Source organism: Ovis canadensis, chromosome 15 (assembly GCF_042477335.2).
Source record: "Ovis canadensis isolate MfBH-ARS-UI-01 breed Bighorn chromosome 15, ARS-UI_OviCan_v2, whole genome shotgun sequence".
Classification (NCBI taxonomy): Eukaryota; Metazoa; Chordata; class Mammalia; order Artiodactyla; family Bovidae; genus Ovis; species Ovis canadensis.
Genome location: NC_091259.1, coordinates 32621625 through 32633806, shown reverse-complemented (window position 1 = coordinate 32633806; position 12182 = coordinate 32621625). Strand labels below are relative to the sequence as shown.

General features: G+C 55.2%; 1 protein-coding gene across 3 annotated transcripts in view; it reads right to left on the bottom strand.

The window, feature by feature from the left end:
- Window positions 1-9061: 9061 nt before the first annotated feature.
- ZBTB16 (zinc finger and BTB domain containing 16) overlaps window positions 9062-12182 on the bottom strand; it is a 199518-nt gene continuing 196397 nt past the window's right edge. For all 3 annotated transcript variants that reach the window (XM_069555064.1, XM_069555066.1, XM_069555067.1), the window contains exon 7: window positions 9062-11743. In XM_069555064.1, the coding sequence (XP_069411165.1) occupies window positions 11514-11743 (230 nt within the window). In that variant the 3' untranslated portion in view covers window positions 9062-11513. The remainder of the gene's footprint in view (window positions 11744-12182) is intronic.

Here is a 12182-nt window from a genome sequence, read left to right as displayed (position 1 = left end):
AGGTGCTGTGGACAGGCACAGGTCAACCCGCTGTATGAGAAGGGCGGTTCTATTTAGAGGCAGGAACTGACCTTAGCAACCTTCCATGACGGCTCTCCTAGGCTCTCTGAAGGTTCTCAGGAAGTAAGAGCTGGTCCCACCGCCCCTTGCGCTTTGCTGTCCCCTCTCAGGCTCTCGAGTGTGGAGCTGGGGACCTCTGAGCTCCTGTGCAGCCCTCTGGCCTGCCTGCTTCTCTCCCAGCAGCAAAGCTTTTGAGGGGCTGGATCCCCTCGAGGCTGATCTTCCTTCAGTGTCAGATGAGGCCACGTGGATCCTTGGGGTGTGGGCTGGCTGATGGCAGCCTTTGGGGACAGGAGGGGCTGGATTTGACAAGGCCAGTTGCTCAGCCAGGAGAAAAAGGATCGGGGAAGAAATACTGACTCGGGCGAACTTCTGGAAAATCCAACTGCACCATCTCCCAAGTAGTTTAGCATTTCCTTTCTGGTGTAAAACTGGACCACTTTCTCCTCTTACGAAGCCCAACCTGGTCCATGGACTGTAGCCCGCCAGGCTCCTCTGTCCATGGGGATTCTCCAGGCAAGAACACTGGAGTGGGTTGCCATGCCCTCCTCCAGGGGTTCTTCCCAACCTGGGGATCGAACCCTCGTCTCTTGTATTTCCTGCATTGGCAGGCGGGTTGTTCACTACTAGCACCACTGGGAAGCCCTACCTCAGACTCGGTATAGCACAGGGTGCCCCCCAAGAACCCAAGTTCCTTGCAAGGGGATGTGCTTTCCCAGTCACTTTCCAGACCTGCCTGCCCAGTAGAGGCACCTGCAGTCAGTGTCCACTAGGTGGTGATAGAGTCCCAGTGATGCCAGAGAGCCCAGGAACCCACCCCAAGTCTTCCAGGTCCTGGCTGCAGGGCCCTAGCTCTGGAAATGAATGCCCAGGCCATGAGCACCACTGCCCCCTCCCCCACTAATTTATGCTTTCATTTTATAGCAAAGTGGTGTTTAGAAAGCTGATTCACATGCCTTGCTTCAGTTGGCAATGTCCTGAAGGTAAACAGGGCAGGCATTTCTGTACCCCATTTTACACTAAGGACAGAGAACCTCAGAGTCGCTTGGAGTTACGGTCTAGGTCACACGATGAATGGCCTCAGAGCTAGGTCCTCTTGACTCTGGACACTAGATTCTTTCAGCCTGGACTCAGTTGCCCCTGTTCCTTGGGGGGAGCCCAGAATAGCAGCCACCACACATCAGTCAGAGTGGAGCTGGGTGCTCGATTCTGTGGGGCCATATGCTGCACCCTGATGGGACCCATCTGGGCTTCATTTGCTGCCAGGCCCCAAGGCCGGGGCTCAGCTCTGCCTCATGGGGCCTGAGGGCACTTGGTGAAGCAGACAGTGCCAGGCAGCCTGATGACACCACCCTGCAGGAGCCCACAGCTGGCTTCGCTCTCCAGACCCACCCAGGTGTGAATGGCAGGGGGGACGTGGTCCTCTGGCTAAGGCTGGCCTTAGGTCTGCCCTGGGACAGGCTACTGAGAGTGAAGGAAAGGCTGTAGGGCCCGGGTTTCCAGCAAATTCTGGGCAGGCGTGTGAATGAGGCAGAAAAAGCTGGGAGATAAAGGCTTTGATTCAACACAGGAGTAGAAGCTGTGAAAACATATCACTAAATGGAAATGGTCCAACCTGGGTTGATCGGGCCAGGAGTGGGAGGGTGTCACCTAGAGAGGTGGCCTGGCGGAGAGAAGAGACGGAGCTGATGGAATGACAGATCTCGGCTTCCAGCCTCACCTTCACCGGCCACCACCACGAGTCACAGTCTCAGTTTACCCACCCGTAAAATGCGGCCAGCACTCAGCACCTCACAGGAGCTATGAAGAAAGGGAGGCTTCCAAGAGTCCCCCAAATAGCAGACCCCCCTGGGGAAGCAGGGTGTTGGGCTCCTGCTCTTTTGAAGAGCCAGAACAAGAGAAGCAGCCCCCTGCTCGGGTCAGGGAGTATGAGGCGGAAGCTGTGACTTTCACATTGTGGCCCCAGGATCTCCAGGAGAGGGTGGGCCTTCCAGGCTGTATCTCTGCATCACCAACCCCTCCCCCAACCCCCCGCCCCCCAGGAGAGGCGGTGGCAGAGGAACGGGGTGCCAGCCGGGTACAGTTGTGAGCTGCAGAAAGCAGTGGCTTTCCTATTAATGTAGTCAGTAAATAAATAAAGGAGGGCTTAAGCGTAGTGTACAGCAATCAGTTTAGAGCTACAGGGTAATTAGCGCTGCAGGGGGCTGCAAGGCTGCAGAGTCAGGTTTAAATGAGTGAGTTCACTTTCACTGAGACGCCCCCCCGGAGAGCAAACACAGCCCAGAGAAGAGCCTGCCCTCCCGCCAGCCCATGTGAGGGGCAGGGGCTGGGGTTGGGGGGAGGCGGGGAATGGCAGGCCTGGGTCTGAGCCACAGCAAGAGTTGGGGGATAACCTCTCCCCAAAGTGGCTGGGGACCAGGTGTCTACACCCACGTGCTCATGCGTACACATGCACCCAGAGCGATATCCAGGCTGAGACGCACTGCTGTCCTGGGCTGACTGCTCCTCCCCTGCACATGGCTATGTGCTGACTCTTCAGGCGTCTCTCTGAACTGACGTGGGCACGTGTGAGGGGAGGCACGGTCGCCTCCACTGAAGTCTGCACACGGTGACATGCACGCTCATGGAGGTGCCTGGGCGGCATGGGTGTGCACCTCTGACCTCAGCCGCTGATGCTGTCTCTCCTTCCCTCCTTCTCCCATCTGTTTATCTGGCAAAGCTTTACTGGGGGCCTTCTACATGCCGGACAGCGTCAGGCTCTGGGAATATGAAGACACACAATGCCCCCTCTCAAGGAACTTAGCATTGGGGCAACGTTGACAGTTAAGGAAGTGAGTTATCATAACGCATGAGGACAATGGGACCAGGGAGGGAAGGGGTGACTGAACCCCATCTCAGCGGCCCCTTGCAGAGCTTTCCTGGGAAACTAGGGTTTGCCCAGGACCTGAGCCGAGACCAAAGCGAGGCCAGTGTGTGTATGCGTGATGCAGTTCCCAGAGCACAAGGCACAAGCAAAGGCCCACGGGGCACAGAGTTCAGTGTCTTCCAGAAGCCCTCTGCAGTCTGGAGCACAGGGGCCAGGGAGGTGGGGACAAGGGCAGGGCAGGGTGCGATGCTGAGATGAGGCTGGGATGGCCGGCAGAGGTTCTCTCATGGAGGGTCTTGCAAACCTTGTTAAGGAAGGAGTCAGAACTCCATCTGCAGAGTAACGAGGGACTTTAATCAAAGGAGTGACGTGATGCTGTTTGCATTTTTGGGAAATCCATCTGGCCGCTGCAAACTCAAGGGTGGACGGAGAGAGGAAGAGCACGTGGGGTCAGTACTCCTCAGTTCCCTGCCTTCCTGGTAGGGACGAGGGGCCCCGGAGAGGCCAGGCAGAAGCCCCAGCAGTGTAGACCTGGGTGGGGAACGCCCTGGCCTCGGACTCAGCTGGACAGTCTGCTCCCCCGCCACAACCTGAGTCTTCAGCAAGCCTCTGCTGGCTCTGCTGCTTGGTGCTCCGACCTCTGGCAGGAGGGGCCCCCTCAGAGCGGCTGAAAGGAGAGCCATTAAGGTTGATCCGTGTGACCCCAGAACCCACCAGAACTCCAGCAGCCTCATCCAAGAAGGGATAGTGTGCCTGTGTGCGGGGAGGGGCAGCCTCCCACCTAATGTCCCCGGAGACACAGTCAGGAGGAATGGAACCCCTGCCCCGCCCTGCCAGCAGCCCAGCCCCTCCTCTGAGCCCAGCAGAACATCCTCTGGGCAAGCCCAGTCCTGGAGGAGGTGGCCCTGGGCTGAAGGCTGGAGCTGAGGGCAGCTGCACCTGGGCTGGCCACAGGCAGGCGGGCGGCCAGCCCCCTGCCCTGGAGAGGGAGGCTGGGGCAGCGGGGCGGGGCGGGGGTGAGGGGGGGGTTGAGTCAGGCCAGGGAGCGTTTTCAGGCTGGCCATGGCCAGGGCCCCTCTCTCTCCATGAGATCATATCTGGGTCAAAGAGCACGTAAAGCAGGCAGACCCCAGCGGCCACACAAAGCCCATTCAGTCCGGCCCTATTCACTCACCTCCTCTCCCCCAGAGCCCGCGCACTGCGACCCCAGCACAGTGCCTAAGCCCCAGCTTTGATGTCCAAGAACAGAAAACGGCGATTAAATGTTGTTTTAAAGAGGGAGCGCTCACTGCCCTCCCATCTGTCAAGAGAACGCTGAGGCCTGGGGGGGAGGCGGGGGAGGGACATGGGGGAGGGGCAGGGAGGCCGGGGTGGGGTTGGGTTGGGGGGGGGCATGGGAATGAGCAGGGACGGGAGGAAAAAGGTCTGGCCCAAGGGCTCTGAGGAACGGGGCAGGGGCTCGGAATCAAGGGGCAAAGGGTTGTTTTCCAAGATGAGAAACATGGGGAGGGGAAAAGAGTATGGGACCCAAAGGAACCTCAAAAGGAAGGAGAGACAGAGAGAGAAGGGGAGAGGGGAGAAGGACTGGGGGAGAGGGAGAGACGAGAAGGTGAAGGAAAAAGACCAGAGCGGAGCGCAGAGACCGGTAAGGAGAAAGGACAGACGGACAGAGCGGCCACCCGCAGAGGGGCTGCCACCCACCCAGGCAGGTGAGTGTAGCTCCAGGCGATTTGCAGCTCGCAACCCCAGGGACACACAGACACCGGACCAGGGGGGCTGAAGGGTCGGCGCCCAGAGCTGGCAGGTGAGGCCGGAGATCAGGCCCCACCGCCCGGCTGGTGCTGGGAGGGCATCACGTGGAGGACGCTTCCTGCTGATGCCCAGGATGCCACTGGAGGCCAGGCCAGCCCCTGAGGCCTGGCACTGGTTTCACACCCAGGGGGCGGCCTGCCTGCTCTGTTCTTAGCGAGGTCTCTGTGACCAGATGGATTCTCCTCCTCCTTATTCTGGTCAGGTAGGTGGCCTCGGGCAGAGGTGTTGAGCCAGTGTGTCTGGCTTTCTGGCTTACACTTACCAGCGGGGCAAACACTCCTATCCCCAAGGAGAGGAAAGCAGACAGACCCTGAGACAGGGCAGCGTGGGAGGAGCCACGGCATCCCAGTTTGTACAAAGGCTTTATTCTGCCAGTGATGATGCTGAGCTTGCGTCCCCCCCCCGCCCTGCCAGCTCCAAACTCCTTTCTCCCCTAGGCCCGGCTGCCAGACCTAGGGACCTTTAAATGGGGGGCAGCTTCTTGTTGAGAAACAGATGAAACTCACTTGGCTGTGAGCATAAAGTAGAAAATATCTCTAAGACCAGACAGGACCCCCCCCCCCCCCCCCGCCGCTGCTTCTGATGTCAGGGGAAAAAGGAACCTGATTTGGAACGGGGAGTTCTAGATGCAGGGTGTGACCCTGCCACTCACCAGCTGTGGGATCAGGACAAGTTATAATCGAAGAACATTCCAACCCAGCAGCTTAGAATACTGGCTCCTGAGAGGAGGGGTCTGTCTGCTCCCTTCTCACTATATTCCCAAGGTTTATGACAATAACTGCCAACTACCAGATGAACACTTATGCTGAAGCGATAAATGGACAAATATCTGCTTCACACATCCTGTGTGCTAAGTCGCTTCAGTCGTGTCTGACTCTTTGTGACCCCATGGACTGTAGCCCACCAGGCTCCTCTGTCCATGGGATTCTCCAGGCAAGAATACTGGAGTGGGTTGCCATGCCCTCCTCCAGGAGATCTTCTGACCCAGGGTTGAACCTCCATCTCTTGTACTGCAAGCAGATTCTTTACCCACTGAGCCACCCAGGAAGCCTGCTTCACATACCGTACCAAGGGTCAAATGCTATTTGTGTATTTAATGCTATTTTTTAAAGGAAAACTCATCAAGTAAGTATGTCGTGAGGTGGGTATGAGCCTCTCAAATATGCATAAAAGTGCCACGTAAGTGAGGCTGAGGGGTAATGCACTCTTTCCCATCCCCACACAGAAACCTCAGTTCCTCCCCACCCAGGAAAAGGCAGAAAAGGCAAAGCACTTTTTTAAAAAAGGGGGACACTTCAAACCAGAGACAACTGAATTAACTTTATTCTCTTCTAACTGCAGATTCAAGGTATACAACTGAACATTGCTATTTTTCTTATGAGACTTATAAATAAAAATACAAAAAATGTTCACTACAAAAAAATCTACTGTTAGTAGGATGTAAAAAATATTCTCTTTGCTATAGAAGGCACAGACTTCACTTAGTGACACATGGAGAGAGAAAAAAACCTGCAGCAGTAAATTCATTTTTTTTTCAATTTTTTTCTTTTTTCCTTTTTCTTTTTAAATCTCGTCAGAAACACTGAAATTACAAAGAAACGCGTCCATCTACACGAAACGAAGGCAGATGCGGCAAGCTGCAACCAGGACCGCACAAGTTCGGGTGAACTGCTTCGGGCTTAGAACAGATAGGGGCTGGCAAGCACAACGCGGGGGGTGTGGCAGGGCTGGGTGGGGCCAGAGGCGGGGGGCAAGAAGGGGAGAGTGAGAGAGAAAGTGAAACAAACAGGAGTGAGAAGGGAGGGAAGGGAAAAGGGACGGAGGGAAGGAGGGAGGGCAGAGAAGGAGGGAGGGAGGGGAGAGAGGTGGGGAAGAGAGGAGAGGGAGGGAGGAAGAGATTTGTACAAAAAGGAACCAGTAAAGTTGAAGAAACAAAATTGGGCAACCTCCTAAAAGTAGGCTAAGAGGAGGTGCTGAGGTAGACATGAACTAGAACATCAATTAATTAAAAACACTATTCTGTAATACAGCGCGATCAGACTGGCACTCTTGCTGTCACGACAGAAGACAAGCCACACACACACAAAACAAACAAGTTACGAAACAAAACATGATACCCAAACCAAAAGGCTGAGTTCCGCTTGGTCCAGCAGGGCAGCAGAGCCCTCAGTGCCATAATTTACATACATATATATATATATTTATCTTTATATATACGGGTCGGATGTCATGGTGCACCACCACGGCGTCTTAACCTCACAAAGATCATGCATAACACTATGTGAACAACTCCTATGCCACACCCCAGGAGGCCGGTACCCTGTCTGCAAAGCGGGATGCCAAGGGCTCAGGGAGGCAGGGCTGCTGGCGGGGGCCTGAAGGCCCTCTCCCCACAGCCCTTTTCCCCTGACCCAGCTCCCCTGGTCTGTCTTGCACACCTTTCTCCTGGTTGGCTGTGCCTTTTGCCCCTCCACCCAGCAGCCCCACCGTATAGGCCTGCTCTGGCCTTTTGCCTTCCTCCTGAAATATCAGGTTAAGTGCCACCAACGAAGCTCCAAGATGGAGGGAAAAAAAGACGGGAGGGGAAAAACAGATTTGACGTAGGCCTAGGAAAAAACGAACACAGGCTGCTCGCTTTCCACTTTTCTGTCGTAACGTCTGGTGCCCCCAGCTTTTGCCCTCATGGGGTTTGCAGGGCATTGGCCGCCAATCTCCCCCAGCACCCCCTGGAGTCAGAAGGCTGCTCCCCACCACTGTTCACCCCCCTGGAAGGAGGTGAGCCAGTCAGCTCTGTCCCTGCAAGGCCTTGACACCCCAGCAGCCAGTTGTACCAACAGCATCCAGAAGGGTACCATACACTTGTGAAAAATTGCAGCAGGTTTTTTTTTTTTTTTCCTTTTTTCTTTTTCTTTTCTACACATGGAAAAACTGTTCAGGCACAAAGATTAAACAAGCCCGCGTTGCATCCCTGGATTGTACTGAATCACTGGGTCCCCCAGCCTCCCACCCCACCCCTACACCCCACATCTCCCTTCCCCATATTTGTGGCCTCCTCCAAAGCAGCCCAAAGCAGCAATGATACTTACTATTTTATATCTCTCTCTTGCTATATATCTCTCTCTATATATATTTGTCTATCCTATATACACATAGGATTTTAATGCTTTGAATGAGTGAAGGAGTGAACAGGGAAAGAGTGGATGAGTGAGGGGGGAAATGTCACCAAAAGCATTAAGGGGGCACAGTTATAGGAGCTGAACACAGGAAAAGGGACTGTTAGTCAACTTGGACTTCCCAGACTGGACAAGCTCACTGTGCTGGATAAGGCAGTAGCAAGTCAGGTTGTCAGCAGTACCACAGCCAGAGGCGAGGGGTGGCCAAGGAGCTGGCAAAGAGGAGGGAAGTAAGAACACTGGGGTCTCACCTGGGCAAAGAGCGGCCTTCACCCTCCTCGTCTCCTTAGCCCTCTTTGTGCAGACACGTCTAAAGCCTCCAGATCATCTCTGACCTTCACCTTGGCCATCAGGCCTGACCACCTTGGCAAGGTCAGAAATCATTTTGTCTTTGTGAGCAGAAAGCTGCGGCAAGAGGCATGCTGGAGTCTCTCCAGGGAGTCTGGGGCTTCGTGGGAGAGGAGGGGAGAGCCAGATACAGAGATCTCCCCGCTCGGCATCCTTCAGAGACCCGACGCCCAAACCCCCTCTCTCCCCATCTCTCGACCAGGATCCCTCTGGGATGATGGGGGCTGGCAGGGGCTGATTAAGTACCATCCAGCGCTGCAACACCAGATTACGACAATACTGCATGACTGAACACACAACCGCACACAACAAGCACACGCACGCACACGCATGTACAAAGGGACATTTTGGTGGTGGTGGTGGTGGTGAATTTTTTTGTCTTTTTTTTTTTTCCTATTCACATTACAAAAGGAAAAGGGCAAGGTCTGGTAGAACTGATGAAGGAACTAACAAATATTACAAAAATATTACAATTTGTAAATATCAGCTCAACCCTCTCAGCTTTTATGAACAGGGGAGGAGACCCAGGCTGTGCAGGAGGGGGAGGGGGAGGGGGAGGGGGAGGGGGAGAGGGGCCAGCTGGGCCTATGGAATAGTTTGATTTTTTTTTTCCTTCCCCACCTAAGGTGAATGATATCTTGCTGTTCAAACACTGTTTTCTGGGATTTATAGATCCCCTGAGGGCCAGCCTGTCCCCACTGCTTCCAGGACTGGGGGAGGCCGCAATAGTGCACAAAGATTTCTTACGGACTGCCCCTCCCCCAATGATTCCACTCTTTTCACATTATAAACACGACAACTGTTCTAGTTACATATTTCAAGTTTAACTTTTTTTCCTTTCCAAAGCACTAAATCATTATTATAGTTGCAAAACAGCATCCTCCCTAGTTATCACCCCCAGTCAACGGTCTAGTGACACAGTCCTCCCAATCCATATCCCCCCAACACACCACTTTTAAGGCCTTCAGATTTGGTGGGCGAGATTGCAGGGGAGAACAGAAGGGATGGGGCCCAGGAACAGGGTTGTCACAGCAGCACACACCCCTCCGACTTCCCTGTATGCCTCACAACCCTTCTCCCCTAAACCACTTCCCTAAACCCCTTTTTAAAACCTAAAAATAAAAATGCAGCCACAATTTTCTCAGAGAGAGAAAGGAAAGAAGAAAAAAAAAACACACAAAAAAAACCCACAAACAACTCTTACAAATAAAGCATGAGATGAAACGGAAGACCCGTCCCAAAGCGAACACAAATATTGCAAATGTGCTTTCCAAAAATTCAGCGGGGGGAGGTTGGGGAGAAGTGGGGGACGCAGAGCAGCAGGATGGGAGGCGTGAAGGGGAACAAAAGAGCTGGACAAACGTAAGAGGTAGCTTTGAGAAAAACAACACCCCCACCCCATTGCAACAACACACGGGCCGTCTTGTCCCCAACCAGCCCTGCAGAGAGACCAGAGGCCAGTTTTGGCAGTGATAATGCACACGGAGGTGGGGCCACACGCGTGAAAAAGGATTTGAAGAACACAGGCCCCCAGACCTGGAGGACCCAGCAAACTGTAAGAAAGGTGGGATTCGCTCCAGAGTGTTTTAGGCCTGGGGACGTCATGTCTGGTCAGAGCCAGCTGTGGTCCTGCGGTGTCCCCGGCGCCCTGTCCCCGGCAGGCACCCACCTCCTGCCCCGGCCTCCCATTCAGATCCTGAGTACTCAGCTCCTTCTGCACGGCTCCCTCCATCTGGGAGGCTCGTCCGAGGGGATGGGGAGGGCCTTGGCCAGCTGAAGTCTATTAAACCAGCTATTAATTTACACAAGAAACTGAAAAGAACACTCTCCCCATTCCTCCAACCCCCAACCAAAACAGAGATACAGGGGTCAAAAAAGCTCATGAGGTCACAAAAAACTGAGGTAATTCAAGTACAATGTGCTAACAGGTGAACAGAGGACACAGAACAGAAGCAAAACGGAACACAAGGCAAAGCGCTTTCAATGCCTCCTCTCGGTGGCCTGGGCACCCCTGGGAGCCAGGAATTCTGCACAGCCCTCTGGACCTGGGTCTCCCTGCAGAGAGCACCAGGCCTGGGGGGGTCCCATGAGTTCCAAGGGTCCCCAGCACGGCATCCCAACTCCCTCCCAGGACAGGGGTACCCCCCACCAGGTGTAGGGCACCTCTGGAGAAGGACATCACGTCCCTTCACGGGCCACGACCCCTTTCACGGACCGAACCCTCCTCCTAGGGGCTGTGTTCGTTTGGTGGGACAGCGTGTATTTAGCTGTTACATTTTTCCATTTTGGAAGCAAAAGCAGCTCAGCAGGAGTCTTGCTCAGGATGGCTGGACTGGGATGGGCTATTCCACTGAATTTGTCTGCATTTTTTCAGAAACCAAAAGGGTGAAAGTTGGCGGCGGGGGACGGGGGGGTGGTGTTCTCTAGTCAGACCCAGCTTCCCCACCAGGGAGCCGGAGGAGGCAGGAGACACTCCGATCCATGGGGGGGCTGGGAGAACAGGAGTCAAGGGGAGCCAGGGAGCAGGCAAGAGTCCCGAGGCTCCTAAAAGGCTGTGAAGGGACACCGGGGTGTGGGGGAGGAAGAAAGCAACAGATGAACTGAGCAGTGGGAAGGGCGGGAGGGGGTCCCTCCCCCACCCCAGTGTGCCCCCCAGCAAACCAGAGCTGCCACTGTGAGCGTCAACCAGTGACCAGCCCAGCCCCAGCCTCTGCAGGCCGCCCCCTGCACACCCCCACCCATCCCTCAGCCCCCGACCTTCCGGGGAGTCAGTGGGGCACGGCAGGCAGGGACGGTCTGACTCTGACCAGAGGACCCCGCAGCCCTTTCCTAGTTTCTATTTCGGGACACAAAAGGAGGATCTGGGTGGAGGGAAGAGAGAAACATCCCACCATCTGAGCTGGACAAACCCCCCCCCCTCCACCCCCACCCGAAAAGAGCAGGCCGACGACCCCCAGCCAGGAAAGGAGGGATGGAGGCCTGGGTGGAGGGGCTGGGCCAGGCATCTGGGTCACCTGGAGCCCCAGGCAGAACCAGAGCCAGACAGCCCCGAGACTTCCTTTTCCTCCTTTCTCTCTTTCTCCTTTCTGCTTTTTTTTCATTTGCTTTTTGTTTCTTGCTGTGTGTTGTGTGTGTGTGTGTGTGTGTGTGTGTGTGTGTGTGTGTTTCTGCCCTGCACGGTCCTCCTGGACTCCACCCAGCTCCATCGCTTCTCCTCCTGCTCCCGGCTCCCCCGCCGCGGCCTCAGGCCGGCCTCACACGTAGCACAGGTAAAGGTACGTCTTCTCTATCCTCCAGTCGGGCGGGATCTCCTCGGGCTTGTGGCCCTTCATGTGCTTCTGCATGGAGGACAGGCTGGGGCAGTACTCGCTGCAGATGGTGCACTGGTAGGGCGACGCGCCGTTGTGCGTTCGCAGGTGCTTGATCATGGCCGAGTAGTCCCGGGAGCGCTGGTGGCACAGCTTACACTCGAAGGGCTTCTCGCCTGTGGGGGAAGGGGGGTCAGGAGAGGCCAGGGGGCGGGAGGGGGCCGTGAGGAGCCCCACCCCGGCGAGCTGGGGACGCTCAGGCCCTCTGGGCCCGCACTTCTCCGTGTGCCGCGTGCACCGCCCAGCGTGGCGGCCACAAGTCACATCCAGCTCCCAAGTGCCTGAACCGTGGCCTGTGCGACCGCGACCCTATGTTCTTTCTGTTTTTAACTGAAGTGTGGTTGATTTACAATGGTGTGTTAGTTTCCAGTATATTACACTCTTAATCTTGTTCACCATAACTAATGTATTGTGTGTGCCTGTGTGCGTGTGTGCGTGTGCAAAAGTCACTCAGACGTGTCCGACACTTTGCAACCCCACGGACCGTACCGTCTATGGATTTCTCCAGGCCAGAATACAGGAGTGGGTAGCCTTCCCTTTCTCCATGGGATCTTC